This window comes from Rhea americana, unplaced genomic scaffold, assembly GCF_003343005.1.
Source record: "Rhea americana isolate MKP2758 unplaced genomic scaffold, rheAme1 scaffold_33, whole genome shotgun sequence".
Classification (NCBI taxonomy): Eukaryota; Metazoa; Chordata; class Aves; order Rheiformes; family Rheidae; genus Rhea; species Rhea americana.
In genome coordinates this window covers 5,227,098-5,249,559 of record NW_028186457.1, presented here as the reverse complement: position 1 = coordinate 5,249,559, position 22,462 = coordinate 5,227,098, and the positions used below count along the sequence as shown (strand labels likewise).

Below are 22,462 nucleotides of genomic sequence, written 5' to 3'. Positions count from 1 at the left end.
CCTACCATAAACAGATTATCCTTCACACCCTCATTATCCCTTACTACTTCATTGCAGGCTTGGGTAGGCTAAACCCCTTTTAGTTTCTTAGCTTAAAGCATATGCCAAGCCTTCAGACCATCCTGTAGTCCTTGTGATACTTTTGCCTTGTTGCCACTGTAAAATATACACCAGAAATATTTCACTGAGAGAAAACCTCCATATTAGAGAATATGGTCTTTCCCACTAAAACTATCCTCTCGTTCTCTGTTCCAAAATTTATCAGAAAAAGGTTTCTTGAGTATAACTGAGCAGACATCTTCAGTGAATAGGACTTGAGGGAACCCAACAAGCTATGTTATAATCCCACTTCTAGCTGAAGCACAATTAACACTATCAGTAACCATCATGCCAAATGACATGCTACAAGTCAATGGCATATGCAGGAATAAACCCTAAAGTCTAATTGTAAGCCCCTTATCTTTAAGGGCAGTACCTGAGAATAGGAGAAGGCTAGTCCCGTGATAGAGAACATCACTTCACCAGCAGATATTAATAAGTACTGTGGTAACTGCCAAGCCATATGGACATTGTTGGCTTTGATATCTTCTGACTTCCATATCTGAAGGGCGCCTCTAGATATCTAGCAAGAAAATAAAGGTACACTGATTAGTTGGTGAAAGATTAGATCCTTCTTAGCTTAGATTCCTCAGAATTTGTCAAAATGAGTTTTAAGCAAATATGGAAGCAAAGCTCTGCAAGCAGGGTGTGACCTCTGCCATATTCAAGCCTACTAGTGGGACAGGCTGACCCCTCCACAGAGCAGAGATGACAGCATGGAAACGTCCCACCTAGTTCATGTGCACAGGAGATGCACAAGTTATTCCAAAACAGCCAGTTGCCTTCTCCAGCAGGGTGGGGAATGGCCTGTCTCATACTTGTGTAGAGCCTGTGACCTGCTGCTGCTCACAGGGTCAGAACAGGACAAGAGAGTAAATGCTCATTGCATCTATGTGATCATTGCTCTCATTTCATTGGCACTATACAACACTCCTGCTATGTTGACACCCACACAAATCCAGTTCAGGAATTCCCAGAACAACAGAGATTGTCCCAGATCAGATGTATTATTCTTATAGCTATAGCATCTGTACTTTTTTTTCCCCTAGATGTAATTAATGTAGTCTGTGATGCAGAGACTGTCAGAGAGGCAGAAAGATTTGACTAGTAGCCAGGAAAATAGCAAGCTCAAATAACTTCAGGCAGAAAACTATGTTTAAGGAGGGTACTTGGGAAAATACAAGAGATGTTTACGAGACGTACTTATCACCATGTAGAGAGGCAAATCAAGAAAGTGTATTTTAGAAGGCTAAAGGGGGTGAGAGGAGAGCTGTGTGTGTTGTTCTCTAGCCCATAAAAAAAACGTCACAAGCACCATACAATAACGGCGCACTGAGGAAAGCTGGGTGGAAGGCAGCATCCCCATGATTTAAGTATTGCAGTTCAGCCACATTAGCAGACTTAATATATTGCATCATGGTTCTTTTATATAGCACTCCCTGCAAAGCAGCACGGCATAGTACAAATCATTGTAATAATTAAAAGTGATCTTAGCCTGGAGCACATTAACTCTCTACATAAGGAGGAAACCACAGGATAAGAGATAAGAAAACTGAGTCAAAAAGGTTGAAGGACTAGCACAGGGCCTGGAGGGGCTGATGCACAGAGCCACCCCTGAGCAGTCACGACACAGAAAGAACTTTGGCAAATGGGGCCCACAGGCTTGAATCTCTGCCCACACTGAATGGGACATGTCTACCTCAACTGATCCCAGCTCAGCTGCACTGGCAAAAATACCTTTAGTTTAATATTCTTAGTACAACTAATATATTCAGGTCCTCATCTGGCAAAGAGGCTTGTGGCCATGAAAGGTCTGGCCAGCATCACTTCAAGAGTGCGTATAGTTTGTGTACCTAAATCTCTGCACTCACAGATGGCAGCATCTGTCTCTTCCCTCCAGGACTGTGTATGCCACTCCAGCTACTGGAGTGAAAAAAAAAAAAAAAAGAGCCAGGTGTTCTGCAGCTATATTTTTTCCCCCTACATATTTGGGCTCTGCAGACATGGACAGCTCCCATTAATTGCCCAACACAAAGGTGTTACTGCCAGGGAGTAGTTGACAGCACTTGCTCATCACAGAGTGCTCAAAGCCCCAGAGGGCAAYTTAGCAATGTGCCCTGTCAGACCTGGTTTGTCTGTGTGTCTGTGCGGTGGAAAGGTTAAAACGGGAACTAAGCTGATCATACTCATCTACATAGCTTCTGCCAGCTGGATCAGGGTTGGAGTAGTGTGCCTAGAGGCTGGCGGTCAGTCAAAAGAATCCACCCTTCTCAGCAGTGATCAAATCCCATCAGGCCTGCGTCACTCAGAAACCCATGCCTTGACTTTGTACTAGGGTCCCAAATGAGAAAGGACAGATGCACAGTCTCAGTCTCCCTCAACTCTGTCCCTCTTCTCCCCACACCTAATGCCCAAGGCTCGGAAGATCAGCCTTCAGATCAGTAAGTAAAGCCTGAAGATGCAGAAGAGTGTTTCCACATTGAGTGAGAGGCATTGCCACATACAGTATTTTAAAGACCAAAAGCAGCATTAGCTGGAGTGTTACAGACTGTCTCTAGTAGCTCTTTGCAATGAGCTGGGTCAATGTTAATTTAACAAGGACGATGTAAAATCAGCACAAACCACAGATCATATAATTTTCCACGGAGGATTTCCATTAAGGAAAAGACCTTACTTGTTTAACTGCAAGATCTGACAAGATCCAAATGTAAGGTAAAGTGCACACCCACCCCTTTGCTTCTGTAACTATCAAACCTTTTACCAAGCCTCATATAACAAACTGCTTTTAAATGGCCACTGCCCAGGTCTCGCAGGGTGGAGAAAGCATGTGAGAGTCGCCAGCGCAAGAGCAAAAGCATTGACAGAGACTAAAATTGAACCAGCACGTTACCATCAGAGGGTCACTTACATTAGTTATCACAACAGTGTATGATGCGCCAAAGTCGAGCAGCCCTAGATCCAGGGTGAACTCTCCAGCTTCAGTTATACACCTTCCGTTATCGTATCTTGATACGAGAACAAAGTACAGTACTTCCTGGTTAGTCTCGCAAACAAAGAGTACAGAGTAGAGCTATCAAAAAGGTCCCTATGATGGCCTAGGGAGGATGTATAATGTAAAGCTGCCATCATGTATGTGTCAGTGGATCACTAAAACTCTTGCTGTCTTTTCCTTCCAGAAGTACTTAGGCACTGATTATAGTTCACCTAATAACCTAAGTAATTGCTAGCATTTTTTTAAAAATGATTTCTGCTTCTTCCTAGCACCRATTATTTTTCCCAAGTTTACCTTCCAAAACTATTCTCCACTCCTTTAGGAACTGTGGGTCAGACGAATTAGCCAGGCCCAAGCAGCCTTCAGGAAATGAGACACGTGCACCCRCAAGCCACTTAGAAATTTCCTTTCAGAAGAGCCTCTGCATTTGTTATTCTGGTTTTGGATGCTTGAGATGGCACAGAGGCTCAGCAGCATTGCAACAGTGGCTGCTGCATCCTRCTAGATTGCAGTAATAAATTTCTTGGATGGAGCTGATGCAGAAGAAAGCCATAAAGTGTGTTTTGAAACATGACCGAGGCCAGAAATACCTTAAGAGAGCCAGCTCCAATGCTGCCAAACCCAAGGCCATATGGAGCTCCTGTCTAATGAGTCCAGGCTGCAATGCCATTTGATGTTACTTGATATTACCAGTCCACTTACCAACACTTTGTAGCATGGAATACGAATTAGCCTTTTTCTGAGAGCATCCTGACACTAACAGCTTGGGCCTGGGAGAATATCAAAATAGAGCAGATGGCACAGGGCAGAGGGGACTTTTCTATCTCCCACCATACTCTGCTGACACACGCACAAGGTCAGCTAGCCTCTTCCCTCCAGTCCACCACATAGTGTGAATAAAAGTTCATAGAAAGTCAAGCCTGGTATCTGGACTTCTTCAAAAGACTTTTGGGTTCCCAAAATTTCCTAGACCTGCCTCTGAAACTTCAAATAATGCTCTAATTGAGATGCTATTATACTCATCATGCAAATACAGTTTAAGTTTTGCCCTTGCTTATTTATCTTAATCTAGCCAARGGACAACATCCATGGAAAAGGAGCTATCCCAGACACTGTTCAGAGGCTGACTCTATTCAACTACATATCAGACACAGATACTGATCTGCTATCCCGTGGCTTAAACACCCTGTAGACTAAATGCTTGGTACTTCTGGGCACACACATCAGTGGCCCATATCTCCTGCTCTGGAGAGGGCTGATACTCCTGCTTTTTTTTTTTTTTTTTTTTTTTTTAAACACACTAGGTTTACAAACATTTCACAAAACTTAATATCAAGACAGCAGCAATGAAATTTTTTGCTATTTGCCTGAGAAAAGCCCCAACATACCCAAGGAAAGGCTTCAGTAAAGATCTTTAGCATAACAAGGTAAACTTACTTGTCCCTCTCAAGCAGTGTGTACTCAGAAACACTGTAGTTTTTCTGAATGGCAATGAACTGTTTGCTGTCAATGGTGAGGTTGACATCTTGGCTCAAACCGTTAATAAATCTGCAAAGAAAGTGTATTTCACTAGGGTGTTAGACAAGGGAAGAAAAATATGAGACACTGGAGAAGTGTGCTTTCTCTCCCAAAGCACTAACTCCATAATGTTATACCAGCCTCTCCTGCAAGCTACCAATATTTTAACCTGATATTCTGCCCATTTTTGATTTAACATTAGGTTTCCCATTGCTGTATAATTTCACTCTCTTATTCTCTTGCCTGGGTAAAGTGACCCAAGACTTTTTACAAGGTAGGACTCACAGGCAATCTCTTCCCTGATACTTTCAGTGATACTTTCTCCTTGGCTGTTCAAGAGTTCAGACTCACAGACCACCCGGGAAACCAAGGCTTGTCTACACAAGAAAGGTGAGTGTCCTGACGAGTGTATGCCATGCTAGCACACTTGTCAAGGAGTTTCTGGCAGTGGGAAAGAGTTTGATGAAAATACCTTAGATTGTTAGCAAAACAGAAACTTCCATGGGAATATGCATGGGGTCTCCCCCCCCCCCCCAGTTTATGTACTTTTTCTACACAAAAAAATAGGTTTTCCTTTTGACAACTGAAAATTTATTATTAAAAAACCAAACACTTCTCATCTGATCTAGCTTTATCTCAGTATCTTGATTTTCTGTTGTTAATGGTGGGGCAGGGGGGAAATCCCTGAAGATAGTCAAGTGCTTAGAAAGTAACTTTTCAGTGGGAAAAAAAAAAAAAAAAGCATCTTCTTAGCAAAACCTCTTTACAAATTTTTGCAGGGAAAGTTTCAGGATTGTCAAAACTGGTCACAGAAATATAAAAATTGTTCCTGATTGCAGGTATTTAATCAAATCTCCAAGGTGATTGTTCGTAGCAGCTTCACAGAGGGCAATGAAAAATACTGCTTTCCTGCTCCTATCAACCCACACTTTCAGATATGGGAGTCTGATAGTTTTATACTACTTAAGTCTGTATTTATTTATTTAATTTTCAGCTTGCCAAAATCCTCCAGAGGTCTACCTGGAATCCCTGTTTTGAAAAGCCTGCTGCCTCTGCATCTCAGCAGGCTCACACACACACACCACATGACGCTGTGCTTGGAGGTAACGGTGACCTCAGTGAGACAGCATGTCTGCACAGCTCAGCACAGGACAGTTCAGGGACTAGCTGAAATTTGGAAAATAGAGTAGCTGGCTCAGCAGAGCCCAGTGCCCAGCTGAATTGTTTATGAGGATGTAAATTGTTGCTGTATCTGATTTAGCAGCCATATGTGCATAAGGTATCATGGGTTGGCTGGCTTGCAGAGGACAAATGACATGGGCTCTTTTCCAGATTGCGTCTTCATTTTCTTTTCCAATGAGATAGGAAACAGGGAGACAAAGTTACCAACCTTCCAAAGGACAAGATCTTTCACGTTAACATCTCAGCCCAGACTATACTAAGCATTAAGGGGTAATACTTTTCAGTTCAACATGATAAGGGAGGGATGTGACATGTTGTCAGCCTCAGCAGACAACACCTGAATCCTTCTTGCATGAGAAATGCAGATTAGATTCCAACCCGAGAACATCTGGGTTATGTTATATACAGTTCACTTTACACAAAAGCAGTTCCCGTCACCCCCAAATTCTCAAAAAGCAATTCCTACCTAACTGCTGCCAAACCGTTTTCTGGCTTTGCTTCCAAGTCTGTAATCTAAAGAGGTGGGGGGGGAAAGTCAGATTTATTAATACTGCCTTATAAACAACACATAACAGAAAATACTAGTGTCAATGGAATTACACACATGTTGCAGAGCCCATGAAAGTMAACTGGACTCTCATATAAATCTTACATCAGGTCACAGAACTGAAGTACTGGCATAATCAACCCAACAGCRAAGTTTCTGTTGACTTCAGCTCCACCAAGGGCTTAAGATAAGGTCATACTATTTTTCTCATCTCCTGTGTAATATACATTACAAGGTTCCAGCTAGTCACCCTTTTACTGAGGCRTGCAGCACTCTCCGAAGACGTACGTCTTGATCATAAGACAGCAAGACAGTATTATCTACATTAGCCTGTTCCAACGGTTACTTACAGTTAAACATGAGTGCCTTACTCATACAAAACCTGCAATTGTCTGAGTAACTTCCATCCCTTCATTCTTGACATATTCACAGACTTCATGGAGTTTAGAGCCAATAGAGACCCCTAGGTTACTCTTTCAGTCATCACATTTCACTCACTCTCCTTATCAGCTGGATAGTTAATAATATGATATACCCGCATTTGAGGAAGGCCTATTTGGCATATAACACAGAGAAGACATTAAAGACACAGYCCATCCTGAAGATTGTATGTCATACAAAAAGAATACAGTGAAGTTCTCAGCTGACAGTAATTCACAGCTGTGCCATGTTGAGTGTAGCTGGCCCAGGAGTCTCAATTTGTGCTGCCCAYAGATACAACACAGGCAAGCCAAAGGGCCTTTGGAAGGCAGATTTCTCTTAAAAGTTTGCTAGCTTTTTCTTCTTACTTTAATCCTGATGCTAAACTCTGAGCTAAGGCCAAGGATTCAAATTCCAACATACCTATAAAACATCTACTGGACCTCCAGTGTGATATGCTGATCCACAAATAATAAAATGTGCCCTAAGTAATAAATACCCATAATGAATAATAAACATCAGAGCAATAAATCAACAGCAGCATTTCTTTCAGGKGGGACACATGGGGATTAACACTCAGTGCAGACAGGCCAAATTGGGGATCATCAATGAAAGTGAGAAGTAGACTCTCCAATTTATCACCTGTCCCCTGAAAATCCACAAAGGAGAAGAAAACAGTTTCAGTTTGGGTCCTTCCAGAAAAGCACTACCACCTGACCAAGAGTGCCAAATCTTGTAGGGARGAGGGCTGGGCTGGGACATTTCACACAGGGCAAGCCCAGTGACACTGGTATTGCCCTCCTTTTGTTACAACACTGAAGAGTATGATTTATCCTGCTGGCTTCCATTCCTCCCTTACCTTGAGCTGCGAAGTGATGGGTCAAAGGCATCATCCCACAGCACCACCGTTCCCCAGCCCGTGGGGGCCTGCCAGTGCCAGTGGCAGGTGTTAATTCAAACTCAGGCTAGATGGCTGGGGCAACACAAGAACATACCTAATGCAAAAGGCAGTTCTGCTCCAGCCTGTCTCAGGCTTTCTCTTCATGGGTTTGGAATTAGCCAGTACAGCCACAGCCTATGACAGCCTAGCATGGCACTGAAAGTACAACTTTGACTATATTGTTATAAACTTGACACAACAACAGTAGTATAGTGATTCTCAGCATGGGCAGGTGGGCTTTTAAAACTCTTCTGAACATATGCCAGACAACCTATTCTGTATGATTTCATCCCTTGGGAATCCACCTTGGGCTCTTATCACTGGCTATTCTACCACAGGCCTTGTGGTGCCCTTCTTTYTTTTCCTGCTTTGTTTTTCCTTTTAAAAGCATCAGCTTCTGGAATCCAAGGACTGTGTAAAAATCCTTGTATTGGAGTCCATTTCTTAAGGAAATGGTACACAATCATCAGGATCACAAGGAAAGTTTAACATCATTGCATAAAAACATGCTGCAGGCTCCAAACCACACAACAGCAAAGAAAAAACAACCTAGGGAAAAATAAATCGTTAAAATCCTACATTTTAAAACAGTTATGTGATTTCTGCTGTACAGTATTGAATACTTGGARTGCCAACCCTGCAAGGTAGAAAGCTGAGAAACTGCAGATAAAATTAGTATTTTAGCATGAGGACAGAGTCTGATGGCATTTACACACACACACACCCCACAATGTGGAATAACACCATCTGTTTCAAGGGAGTTTGAGGTACAGCTGCATGTAGAAGATATCAGAAATCCAGCCCTATACACCCCATAGCCTCTGCTGCAGAGCTGAAATGAATTTAATCATTTATTCTGTTTAGCAAAACGAATGGGCCCTTTGTGTATTTTTACTAAACACTTGTAATAACTAAGCCTAGATATGTTGTCGTAATGTTTTTATTCCATGCCCAGCCCTAGAGCCTCTTTAACATCTTTGCTTTATAGAACCATCTTCTGGGGAAAATCTCTAGCTCACTGCTTCCTCAGCTTTCTCAAGCTCTACTGCCTAGCAAGTATTATTCTGTTCTCCCACTGCACTATTCACTRGATTAAATTGCACCCAGTAGTTCTCAGATGCCATAACACCTCTATTAATCAACCAATAGAAATGTGTACAGATCCAGTGCTGCTAGCTAAGAAGTCAGGTTTAGAGCATCTGAGAGCAATCAGACAGACACTGCAACAGAGCAAATGAATTAATGAACCYATTACCCCATTACCCATTGTATCATCTCAGTCATTGAATTAATACTGTATTTACACTTCACTCCCACACTCACTAAGCGACTTGATAGGCTTCCTTCTGCCTCAAAAACAATTAAGCTGTATACTGATTTTTCCTTCACGGTGTAGTTAAAAGCAAGAGACAATCCTTGATGTTGCAGGGTGAAGTGAAGGCTCTGTTGCTCTCCATTCAATATTAATTTTGAGTACTCAGCTGGGTTCTGTGGAAAGAAAACAAACTTGGTTACACACTTTCTCCACTTGAAAAAGGCTCTGGCTCTTCCCACCAAGTGCAATCCTATCCTCTCTAAGGAGGAAGCCTGTAAGCAGAAGGTAACAGCCAGAGCTGTCTGAAAGCTTCCCCTCCTACCGCAAAGGGCTTATGTTGTCCTACAGGCTCTAGGCTGGTCCTAGTCAGAGCTCAGAGCATCTCCCTTTGCTGGATGCAACCCKGAAGCCAAAGAGCATGTATTGCATACACAGCTGCCCTTTCCCCCAGCCCTCATCTGCCCAAAAGGAACATCTAGACTGTAGCAGGCAGTTGATGGCCGAGGGACTGCCATGCTGAGACCTTAACTAGACTCACCTTTAACACAATCCGAGAGCTGAAACAGGAAACACCCCAATGCCCAAGCCGAATTAACTGCTTTCCCTTTTGTCCTTTGCAGGTAACTTATTTCACATGTCATCCAAATTCCAGYAGCAATGCCTGGTTAGTGTCTGAGCATTAAGAGATTGGAGCAAAGTATCTGCACATGCTCATCCTGGGACAATTATCATTTATTCCTAATTATAGATGAATGCAGTTAGTCATTTGTTCCTTTGCAATGGAAATATGTCTCCAAACTTTCCATTTTTGTCTGGYCTGAAGACAGTGCCACATCTCCAAAGCCATTCCCATGCACCTCTAAGGCAGAGAACATGCTCTAGTAGATACTGGGCTTTACCGAAGAGTGGCTGAAAAAAACTCTCCAATTTTATTTAAAGGGACTATGAGTCAGGCCTGCTAGTCCCACACATACACTTACCTGAAAAGCCACTGTGGGCTGCTGAAATAGGTGCTGGTCTTGAATTGTCACTTGAACAGGGTTCTTTGCCAAATTCAGGACCTGAATTAAACTTTCTTTTGGAACAAGTTGAGGCATATCGGTTTCCTAATTAAAATAAAAGGCTTTAAGTGCTATCTATATGCTTTATTAGAGCTCTTAATATCTCTTCATTTTCAGTCATGATAGTGTTCCTCTCCATAATGACACTTTCCATCCTCAACAGAAGTTGCACTAAGAGAAACTGAATATAAATCTTATTTAGGGAGGTTTTCATAGTGGTTCTATAGCCCACCGTTCCTCACAAAGACTGCTCTTCACACCATTCAATGCATAGGCTACACTACCGCTGGGCAGGTAAAACTACGTCCCTGATCCCATTATACAGCTCCCAAGTGCCTAGATTTAACCGGCTGCCATCAGAAAGGAAAAAATTTTGCTTAGCATTAGATGAGGATTTCAAAAGCACCAACAAGAATAATTCTTTTCCCACTGCACTCAGTGACTGGGAAAAGAATTAGGCCAAAAGCTGTTTTGAAAATCCAGTTCCAGCTGTGTCTGTAATTGGTGCTTTTAAATCACTTAGTGCCATGCTACCTAATGGCCCACTGTAGAGTTCTTGCTCTCTATCTTCCAAGAGAGGGACAATGATGTCTGAAGCACAGAATTATACTTTTTATCAGGAATTATTTCCTAGCAAGTGTACTTCAATAACTTTCTACCTCATATTACCTGCAGATTTAAAACTTCTTTCCCCTCTTTTTTCCTCACTTTATTTTCAGGCAGCCGTAATAGAACTATTCAAAGTTTTCTATCTCATGCCATAATTTGGGTATCGCAGGCAAGGCAGTTTTAATCTAGCTTGCCAGAGAAGATGTGACAATCCTGTTGTCACCATGCCCATATGCTGCTCTGGAGCGACAATCCCATGACCAGCAAACCCTGTCACTATGGCTAGTTATCTGCACTACCAACAGCAGTGGCAAGTGTGAGCCCTCCTACCTCCTTCCTTGCTAGAGCTCTGAAGCAGCCTTTAGGCTATAATTTTCATGCACATGCAGGGGGGGCTTCTGAGCCACTGTCCCTCCACACAGAGGAGCTTTTCAGTGCTCAGACAGAGCTGCTCTGAGTGGCAATGACAACATTTCTGTGCTCAAGCAAGAAGATCAGAAAGGAGCACTGAACACACAGAGCCTTGTTTCAGTGGATTCACCTGAGGAACAGGTGAACTTCAATCCAGCGCTTTGCACCMGCCACTTTGTAATAGCGCATTTTAAGTATACATAGAAGTGTTAAAAATTAATCCCACAGTGACTTTTGGCTTAGAAAAGTTAGTCGAAGCATGCAACACTGGTCTCAGGCCAGAAATGAATTTGCTCAGTTAACACTGAGTTTACAAGGGATTTGCTGGCACCCTGGCTGGGGATGCCAGGCAGTCCCCAATACCTGTGACTACAGAAGTGAATGCATTTACCTGCACCACAAATTCGCCTTGTAAAACACATTCCCACCCTGAAGTAGGCAATGACCAAAACCAAAAAAAATCCAGTAAAATATAGACAAACTACTGCAAGAGATAAGAGAAAACAGACTACCTTTTTGGTATTAACCACTAGCGTTAACTAGATGATTGTCAAAGCACTTTGATGATGGAAATCACTATAGAATATAAACCAATATAGATGATCGCCACAGCAAAACTGCAAAGACTASAGAGAGAGAGAGAGAGAGACAAAAAGAGGAAGAAAGAGAGCGAGAGAAAGGTAGACAAAGTAAGATTTTAAAATAGCAATTGGATCAGTATGTTTAATTATAAAGAACATAAAGATCAGAAAAAAGGCTGCTGTGAAAACCAGTGATTTCTGAGGAATCTTATGTGCTATACTTACATTTATTTTGACTTCTACAATGGCTGCAAGTCCAAATGCCATCCCTGCAAGGATCATACCTGTTGCCATTTTCCTAATTGGTCTACAGAGTGAATAAAAGATATCATTAAGAAAAGAAATCAGTAATTTAAAACATAGACTATCATTCCTCAGAGTTAAAGATATGACAAAGTCATGTAATAAACTGTCCAACAGGTGGCATTTGGGATGATGTGCTGTTTAAATTACCAATCATTTAACTTAAAACTATTCTATTATTCTGTATGAGGCCAGCACTGAGGCCAATTAAAACTGATATGCCATGAAAAAAGCTCTTTATTTGCAAGTTTCATATTATCTTGTTCCTAGCTCTTCTAGTGGGAATAGCTCACGGCATTATGTTAACCTACAATGTTGGAAGAGGCACTAGAAGTGATACATCTTCRCATCCCTTTTGGGAAAGACAAAAGTAAAGTAGCAAGCTATCTAGCAGCAAGTATAAAGAGTAGGAAAAYGTATATTTTCTATCATCAACATTTCTGAACGTCTGCATCATCACCCTGGGTTACTTCTCATGTCAATATATTTACATTTCTGGAGAATAAGGACCCAAATTACTACAATTCTAGAGTCATGTGAGATAATCTGATACAGAACAGTTTAAACTAAGGCCAGAGTACTGAGTTGTTGAAATCTGAAACAAGTCTGGATCTAGATTCAATGGTCTCCAGTCTTTATAAAAATCTGGACTTGCAAGCCACATCCACTGGATGGTGTTAAATACAGACCATGGACCCAAACTCTGTCTTTCAGTTACTTACTCAGGGATAAGAAAACATTTACTGTTTGCTTCTCTTAAGAAAAATTGGTTTTGAGTCTGATTCTGCACTGGGATTTTGTGGCACAAATTTTTGCAGTCACATAGGCTAGAACCCTGCAAGCTACTGTATTTCCACAACCAACCCTGTGGCAAAATTGGGTAGAAGCCTGTTAACATTCAGCGTCTTGGGGACAGAGGTGGCACGGTGTTCAGTCCTGACTGGTGCATGAATTCCATGCTGCTGGCTGAGCTAGTCTAGGAACTGGTCATCAGGCAGAAAGTCATCTCTCAAGATGAGGCTCAGTCTAGGTCACTGTGGAGAAGCACAGCTTCTGATATGTCTCTTCCAGAAAGTACCATCATAGGGTCAGGCAATAACTTTCTTCCTAAATCTTTAGGCACAAATAATTCAGCATAATGGCAGAGGATCAGCACATTGAACGGATGGGTGCCAAGGCTCCTTCCATCCCCATTTTACATGTTTTTGTCTACCTAGCATTTTAGTTTGGATCAGGAGCATGCGTTTGAAGCCCATCTCCCAGTCATCCCCACTTTCCACACTTCAGTTCACACTGTGCTGTCAGGGACACTGAGTTCAACATCATTAAATGTTCTTCTGGAATTTTCAGGGCCTGTGGAAGGTGGTGATGCTGCCATACTGATTCTATCCAGTAGACACAAGTACTGCATAGAATGAATGAGCATTCCAGTTCCCTCTTCTTAAAAGCTATTTTTCTGCACACTTTGCTGCTAAAGAATTAAAACAAAGGAATCCGCAGGGTCTCAAAGTACTTACGTGAAATTAAATTTGCACATGTTTATAAGTGGGTAGAGCCCAAGGTCAAAAATGGGAATGAAGACAAGAATAAGAAGTGGATTTAAGAACTGCAATACAAAACAATGGGAGTTTAGTGACTAGAAAGCAACTTTCAGTAATTAAACTCATAAAGCACTGTCCTCCAGAAATAATTCCATTACATAAAGGACACGAACAAAAGCTTTAAAACCCCCTTTAAAAATATAATCATAGTTTGCACTTCAACGGCTTCTCCTATTTAGGTTTCACAGGCACAAATACATTTTGTTCATGTTCTCCACTCTAAGAGGTAAGCAAGCATCACTGACCCAATTTCCCTGAAGAGAAAACTGAGGTGTTATGCTTTTAAAGAGCATAAAACCCACTGACAAGAGGCTAGTGCACTTCAGCGCTGCAGTGGGACCTAACAACAATCAGCARTGATGGAAACATCTTGGGACTTCAGCAAAATCTCAGAGGAACAGGCACTATTTTGTGAGACTGCCAAGCTCCTGCACTTCCACACGGCTTGGGAATCCCCCAGGAACAGCATTTCTCACAGGAGGGCAGAGTCGGTCTGCCAGCCAGCCGTGGGAGAGCARGAAAATGCAAGAGTGACTTGGAAGAACAAGCAGAGAGGGATACTCAGTCTCAGTTTTTAAGGAAGATGTCAGGGAACTGAACAGCTTTGAATTTCTCCAGAGCTGTTCAGTGTAAAAACCATAATCAACTGTGACAACATGTTATAGTCTCAGAGCCTTCAAAGTTTCACCTGCACCGCAGGAAGAGAGGAAGGTAAACACACTCCAGGTACAGTGTTCACCCCAGCACAGGGACCTATTAAAAGGAGATGGAATTTGCATATTCCAGACACTGGCACTGTTTGAAATACTTYTGTGGTGGCATGTCCTAATCTGGAACTTGTTGGTCCAGTTCTGCTTCAGGTCCAGGGAGATAGAGTTTATATCCTTAGGGATTTCTGAAGCCCCACAGCTGACCTTGTGGAACAGCTAGTAAATGATAGCACAGAGTTCACATCACATCAGTTAGGGGGAGCACTGCCATAACCTTCAAAAGTAGCAGAGAAAGGACACTAGACCCACAAGAAAAACAAGAGAAAAAGAAATAACATTTCTAAGAGTTATYCTCTACCCTACAGTATCCTTTTACCTGCATTTGGTCAGGCTGAAGGACGTATATTCCCTAAAACAAAAAGACATTCGAAGTGATTCATAATCATAAAATAACAATGTATACAATTGATGGCAAATAAGTAAACAGCCCACAGCACAGGCTTTAGCAGCAAAGACTGTTTCCTCAGATGCTTTGTGTTGGCTTTAGCAGCTGATACTGTGTTCTTAATACCCATTGCCTAAGGCCTGTGTTTGAGRGGAATCATTTTGCAGAAGGAAGCTCTTGATACATGGCAGCTGGGACACAGCATATCACAGATACTGAGACTCATCTTCAAACTGGATTACCCCTGAACTAGGTGAGTAGGGACAAATGGGCATATTGGAGTCCAAGCCAGGATGTGGACTTAGACTTTTCTCCTGCTTTGCTTCTATAATGAAAAAAAGCCCAAGTGACTGCTCTCAAGCTTCAGGACCTTCTAAGGTCTGTTTGCATGCAGCCCAAACATCCTGAAAGTACAGCAAAAGATCATCCTGAATCTGTGGGCTGTGAAAACACTTCTTTCCTCTTTTCCTCCATCCATAGGCACCAAAATAGCCTTCGGATTTTGGTCACTTGTTCAACCTATGAGTTTAAGCCAATAGTCCTTGAATCTGTTAAGGGCTGCCTCACCTTTGCACCGCTGTGCTCAGCTCTGTGACCAGGCAAGGTCAATAGGGATGGATGGGACAATCCCACCCCCACAAAAGGGACAGGTCAGTTATCTCCAGAAAAGGGCTGGTGTTTGTCTAAACTCCATGCAGTGCTTTTCATTTTAAGTTAGGATTAGGAGAAAAGAGGCAAAAAATAGGAAGGAGGTACTATCCTTCTGAGAAAGCACTGTAGGGGTCTGTCTCCTCTCTGACAGGCTTGTGCTGAGCTGAATGTAAAATGGTTGTCTGTCTTTGCCAGCAGAAGCCTCCTGGGAGAGCAGAAAGCACAGGGCACAGCAAAGCCTTACAATTAAAAAGATGAGGCAAATACTCTCTCCTTCTGCCACTTTGTGCACACTATACAAATACCGTATTAGGAAAGAAGCCCTGCAAACCTCTGATCTCACGCTAAATCATTTCTTGTGAACTCTGGCCACTTTMACTGAGCATGTCAGCTGGGGAAGAGAAGAAGGGAATTTTCCAAACATGAACTACAATAAGTCTAATGGAGGAATCCCCCCAATGTTGCAGTTAATTCTCACCTTCATGAGTTGGGGCAATTCTCCATGGTTGTGGAAAGGGAATCAGACTGAAACATATGCCAAAAATCCATCCAAGCTAGTATGACAGAAAAAACCAAACAGTTTTCTTCTCCACCAGGGAGAGTTCAATAAGTGATTTCTGGTAATTCTTAAATGCTTTCTTAATGGATCACTAAATGTATGCTAGCACAACAGCATACAACAGAGTTTCTAGATACACATCACAAAGACTGCATGAACTTTCATTGTTTTTTCTTTCTGGGGTGGATAAAATATTGAGGTGTAGTCTTTTCCATGTTTCATTTGAATTAATTAAGCTTAATGAGTATCACATGCTGAGAGTCCAATATCAAATGAGTTACATAGAAGGGCTCACATTTTGGGATTTAAAGTACAAAATGGGCATTTGTAATCCTAAATACTGACCTGAGCATCCACAGGGAAGACCCAGATGGCCTATCAAAACATGTATGTCTGGAAATAGGCCCTGTATGGCAAAATCTTCAGGCAGATAGCTGATCCACATTTATCTGTCACTGCATCTTGTACTATTTTCCATTCACTTATTTGAAGTACTTTGTCTACTAATTAATCCTCACSACATCTCAACCCTTTACATAGGATTCCTACTGACTGCTAGAGGCTTCATTAACATATCACCAACTATGCCACAGCAGAAGTATACAACTATGATAGCTCTAATTATACTTCATAACAGCTGTGTGAACTTTCTCTGACTTCCCTGTCTTTGGTGGGGGAAGMAGGCTGGAAACCCTACCTGAGCTGATAAGTAGCTTGCTCAAGGTCATAGAGCAACTAGTTGCCAATGCTTAAGCACTCCTGACTTYGCAAGCTGCTGATGGCTCCCCAGCACTCGCTCCTTGCCAAGATGTGCTGTGATGAATTGCATATGGCCACCTAGAGCCTTTCTCTTCTAATCATCAAAAGTGCAACTCATATAAACTCATTAAGCAGAAGCTCTTAGTACTGCAAGTCTCCAATTAAAAAACAAGAGTAGTGATGTTACTACTAGTTTTATCATCCCTGGTGACATTAAGTACTTACAAAATCAGCATTCATCTTTGTGGCTTGCAAAGTCCATCTGGATCCCTAARGAGAAAACAGACAGCTGTGAAGCCTTCAGAACATCCTATGGGCCTAGAAAACATGTGCACAAAGACAATCATAGAATGCTAAGGTTARAAGGGACCTCTGGAGATCATCTAGTCCAACCCTCAGCGTAGYCCATACGGGGACTGAACCCACAACCTTSGCATTAGCRGCACCACGCTCTAACCAACTGAGCTAAACCTGCCCCCAGTGACTGTGCTAGAGGTCTTATTTCCCCTTCCCTTCCAGGCCTTTATCTCCTGTCAGTGGGCATGGCACACACTTTCTTTTCATCCTCCCATTCCAGATATGAGGCAGAACTGCGAAGGCAAGACCAGCAGTGATGGTAGGTACTGCCTTAACAAGCCCAYGGATGCACAGTTGAACATGCAGCTCTATGTCCCCAGAACGCTGTGGTGTCAGGAGAAGTCAATTACTCTGGCATGATGGGTACAAACGCAGMCTTGCAGCCCAGCCCATGGCACACTGCACTGTACCTGTTGATCAAACAGGGCCCAGAACATCGGTAGCGGTATGAACAGGAAGAGAACACGTGTCACCATTTTAACCTCACCGATCAGTTTTTTCTACAAAGAGAATATGCAAAAAGGTAAGATGGGTGTAAAGAATCAATAAGAACTCGAAGCTACAAAGCATAAGAGCTCCTATTTCTTTCCAGAGAGTCACATGCCAATTTTTCATTGCATATATTCATGACATTGGACATATTTGCATCTCTGCATTTCAGTGCAGCACCTAAAGTGTCCATTAAGGGTCAGAAGAGTACAGATGTGGGAATGGACAGGCAAAGTGAGAGCACAACGCATGCGAGGAGTTGTATGCCATGCGGGAAGGCCAGTTCTATGCCTTCTGCCCTCCTTCCTCCCTTCCACTAAACGCTTGCCAGGTAAGGCACTACTTACTGAGTATTTTTCTGACGCCCAGTCTAGCCAGTGATCTCTCTTTGGAATCTGATGGGAGCGGTTTTTCAGCCGGTTTTTGATAGCAAACTAGGGAGAAAAAAAAACACAGGTAACTCCTGCAGTTGTGCCACCCAGTTTAACCATTTCCTTTGCTTTTCAGAGGCCTTGTATGTGCTTCTCAGATTCCCATCTCAAGGCTGCCCTTCCAGTCTCCAGACATAAGCAGCTCTAGATAATTGGGGGGGGGGGTTGCTGGACACTTCTTGTATCCAGATGTGTAGGACTGGATTCTTTATGACAAATTATCTGAAGGAAAACTTGTGACATTGGTTGAGTAAATGTGGGAACGAACTGCCTCATGTGCTTGTCTATCAAAGACAGATCTGRTACTGGCCCCCAAATATTGTTTCCTGCTTGATTTAAAGCTTGCTACATGATAAAGCTTTAAAAATCCTTTTATTTTCTGAAAGGTGCCTTTTGGATTGACTGCTGCGCTAGGGAAGAAATGCCTCATTAACCATAGCAATGTCAAAAATCAGCATTCACASTTCTTTCTTGTTCTGTAGGCCTTTCTTTCTACATTCCTGCTGTGGCCTATGTCTCAGTCAATCCTAGACCATCTTTCATGTTGGTTTCTAACAGCAGGAGATAAAGAGACACCTCTTACGTAACCAGCTTGTTTATGCTCCAGCCACTGAAGAGACTGTAGCAAAAAGAGCAGCCACCTCATTTAAGAAAAAACCTCAGCCTGTCACTAGCATTGACCTAGGCAAAGAGAAACATCTGCTGTTTACAGCAGCTTCCTGAAAGAGAAGCATTACCCACCTAACACCAAGAAAGTATTTTTTCGTACACTGTATTCAGCTCACATACTATGAAAGATAATTGATAAGGCTATAATGTGACTTTTGCAGGTGTCTTTCATTTACATTAACATGCTGAATGTACTTAATAGAAATGCATACTATTGCTGTCTCCTGAACTGATAAACTTCAATAAAGTTATTCAGCTGAAAAAAATTGAGTCATATTTCTGATACTCTGTGGGTTTCTAAATCTTTTCAGTTCAGTTATTACCAGCATCCTCCACTAGTAGATGTGCTCACATCAGCAGAACAATTCAAASAGTAAAGAAAAACAATCAAAATACTGAAGAAAGGACAAACCAGGCCCTGCATGTTCCTTGCTTCTTACAGCTCATCAGCAAGACATCCASGAGCAACCTACAGAAGAACTTTAAATGCCACCTCCAAATTCCCTTTACACTTTTCTGACCTGCAGCCTCAGAGTCATGCATGACACAGAAGGGAACAGCACACACTTACTCCAATGCACTTGCACACTTCAAGTAAGACATTCCCTTGCGGTGGTGTTTTTCTGTATAGTCCACTTCCAGCAACGAACACAACTGAAAAATATTATAATCCAAATGGGAATTCATGTGACTAAGGGCTTAATTGTGTACTGGTTCCTGCAGAGGACCATCCACCCCCRCCCCATGTTCAACAGAAATGCTCTCCCCTGAAGCACTTACAGGGATGTTCTTTCATCAAGCAGAACAAACTTATACGATTCCATTAATGCCTTCAGATGGAGCAAAATGCAACATTCTACAAGAGGCAGTGGGATGCCCAGGAAGTCACTGCCATCTTCTTATGATCTGCTCTGAAATAAGAGGYATCTCCACATCTAATTCACACTGGGAATTAATATGGTGAAAATCCTCCCTTATTCCTTTTAATAGGCTAAAATTATTSAACAATTCACATCTGATTGCTGCATCTAATGTATTATATCTGTGTTGAAACCAAATTCTGAGTCATTGCAACTGTGTGAGGAAGAATTCAGACCCAACCTGGGCTCTGTATATTTGCATCTCACAGATTTCAGTGGGAACTGTCAATCCAACTCATGAAGTTCACTGCATCACAAGCTGGCATTAACATAAATTACCTGTTTTGGTTTCCATAAAAGGAATGCAAATTTTAATATATTGTTTTGTCTTTCTCCCTACCTCAAACAGGGAGCACAGAGCACTAGAGCAAGGCTTCAAAGGCCTGTCACAGATGGAGCTATCTGATTACAGACAGTTGTCCTGCTCTTTGAGAGCCTTCCACTGCATTGCAATTACAAAGACATTAACAGGGAGAAGCACCGCAAAGTTGAGAGTGGGCTCCATCAAGCTCAATCACAGCACTTTAAGCTAACAAAGTCATCCCAGGTCAGTTCACAGCCAATGGAGAGAAGCAGACATTTCTGTCCTAACAGAGGTCTCTTGGGAAACTGGGGATGACTCATCATTTCTCTATCAAAATGACCCTTGACATCCATGACCAAAAATGGCCACTGACAGTTTTGACTTGCAGAACTATTAGAGAGGTTGCCGAAATCAGTTTAGGTGAATCCCACTCAAARATCCTTGTCCAAAGTCAGAGTGCATAATTGCACCATCTAATTTCTAGCATCTGTGTAGAGCAGGTGGTGCCTCCAAACAGCAATTCATGAGTTTTCTTGAAATATCTTCTTGAGACGCCGTTGACTTCATTGAGAACTGAGCCTCTGGCACCAGCTTTAGCATTTAAGATTGGACAGTATCAACCCTCATCCTGTCAGAAACTAAAGAAACCCAGGAAATCTTGCTCTGCAAAACTTCCATTCTGCCTCTAGACCTATCTCACTTTCCAGCATCAGAGTTAGGACTAGAAGGGTATTTTCTGCAGTTCTGCATGCTGCTCACATAGTTGAAGAAATCATTTCCAAGAGCATTTTAACATGTTGCAAAGAACACGAAGATGCTTTGCCAGGCAGACCGTAGAATCTGGCAGCAGGACACTAGCTGAAAACACATTTTGATTGATGCCAGCACTGAAACTGCAATATTTACATGTCCATTTTCCCCTGGGCAACTGCTACCCTGCTGGAAACATTCATCACACAATGGCACACAGAAGAGCCTGTGCTGTCTTAAACTGATATGAACAAGCCACATGGGAAATGAGAAGCTTCTCAAGCCCATGACCATGCAGTTTTTCAAAAATTATTGCTCTAACATTAGCTGAGAGCTGATGACATCTCTCCAGGGTCCTGATTCTTCTCTTTCATTGAAGTTTGAAGAGATACACCAACATTCATGTTCCCTGGGGGAACAACTTCAAATCACAGATGCTATGGTGAAATCACACAATTGCTTGGTCTCTCAATTAAGCTAACAAGCTAACCCCWTGCTGCGTCAAACCCTCTCAAATGCAGTGTAATAAGGGGACTGCCCTCCCCCCCCCAGTCACTTGCAGCTGGGGAACTAAAACCAGTGGGGTGTCTTCTGTATTGGCTACCAAGAAGTAACAGTAGGAATATACGGACACTACTAGGTATTTGGCAGGAGCTGAAGGAGAAACATTGACAGTACTTTAATGGGAGTAAGATAAATAGGGCGATTGCTGCTGCTTCCTGAAACTTGGGTAACAGGGGCTTATTACTGCAACATAATAAGCTGTCACTGTAATTGTGCATATGACTTCAGCCAAGCAAACTGAGACAGCTCAGAATAAAGCAATGTCTCATTCAGCTTCCTCTGGGGATTGCTGTGTGGCAAAAAAATTCTGAAGCAAATAACTGAGCCATTAAAGATGGTCCCAAACTACAGTAAGCATGTGGCGGTGTTAAAAGTGGCATGCAAAGCTTTTTTACTGTAAGTTGGGGGACTTTGAGGACTGCTCAGATTGCAGCTCAAAGGTCAAACCTGTTCACAGGCAAAGCTGCAAAATACCAGGAGAATCATTCTGATGCCTCCCCTTGGTGCACAAGGCAATTACATATCACAAAACACCAATGTCATGATAKAGGACTGCAGGATGGCCATAGCCTAAACAAGCCAGAAGATTTTCCTTGTTGTTCTAAATCATATTAGAATATCGAACTGTGACAACAGTGGAAACAGCTCAGAGACTTAAGGGGACAAGATTAACACTACCACCATGGACTGCACTGGAGAAACTTTATGCAGGATGGGAACGGGTTATGCTAAGTTAATAGTTCTAAAACTGCAATTGTTGGGTGACCTTGAAACCTTGAGTTTTGCATCACAGTATCCATCCAGAGCTGGTGAACTTGTGCATTTTCTTATCCATGCAATTCCAAATGGTTAACTGCTATTCTAAACACTATAGTTTCCACTTACCAAGGGCTAACACCATCAGTGCTGCTGGGACACCAAAGGCYAGTGCGTAACAATCCTCTCCAAAACATTTCACATCCCCTAAAAAGAAGGCAGAAATAAAAGCATCTCATTACAGTCAGATTTATGTTACCTGGGTCTTTGATTTACTTCCCCTAAATCAGTCACTTCCACTGGCTTTAAATCTTCTTTACTGGTGCTTGATGCTGTGAATTGAATCTCCTTGAAACAATTGTCCTCCCTTGACAGAGACAATTTGGAAGCAGGGTTAGTGTCTGCCAGCAACAGCAGCTGATAATGGGATATTGATGAGAATTGTAGCCAGGAAGAGAGGAGGAACAGATGAATAGGTAGAAAGAAATGACTGGAACTGTAAATGTACCAACAAACCCT

At 42.3% G+C, this 22,462-nt stretch overlaps 1 protein-coding gene across 3 annotated transcripts in view; it reads right to left on the bottom strand.

Moving 5' to 3' along the window:
* The window catches only part of SLC15A2 (solute carrier family 15 member 2), a 53,740-nt gene that overhangs the window by 1,762 nt on the left and 29,516 nt on the right, over window positions 1–22,462 (bottom strand). For all 3 annotated transcript variants that reach the window (XM_085311012.1, XM_085311010.1, XM_085311011.1), the window contains 14 exons: window positions 22,073–22,150; window positions 19,221–19,303; window positions 17,897–17,983; window positions 17,471–17,560; window positions 16,929–16,973; window positions 14,666–14,698; window positions 13,496–13,584; window positions 11,901–11,982; window positions 9,994–10,119; window positions 9,022–9,186; window positions 6,258–6,304; window positions 4,529–4,639; window positions 3,008–3,104; window positions 476–622 (listed from right to left, as the gene is read on the bottom strand). In XM_085311012.1, coding sequence (XP_085167138.1) covers window positions 476–622; window positions 3,008–3,104; window positions 4,529–4,639; window positions 6,258–6,304; window positions 9,022–9,186; window positions 9,994–10,119; window positions 11,901–11,982; window positions 13,496–13,584; window positions 14,666–14,698; window positions 16,929–16,973; window positions 17,471–17,560; window positions 17,897–17,983; window positions 19,221–19,303; window positions 22,073–22,150 — 1,280 coding nt within the window. The remainder of the gene's footprint in view (window positions 1–475; window positions 623–3,007; window positions 3,105–4,528; window positions 4,640–6,257; window positions 6,305–9,021; window positions 9,187–9,993; window positions 10,120–11,900; window positions 11,983–13,495; window positions 13,585–14,665; window positions 14,699–16,928; window positions 16,974–17,470; window positions 17,561–17,896; window positions 17,984–19,220; window positions 19,304–22,072; window positions 22,151–22,462) is intronic.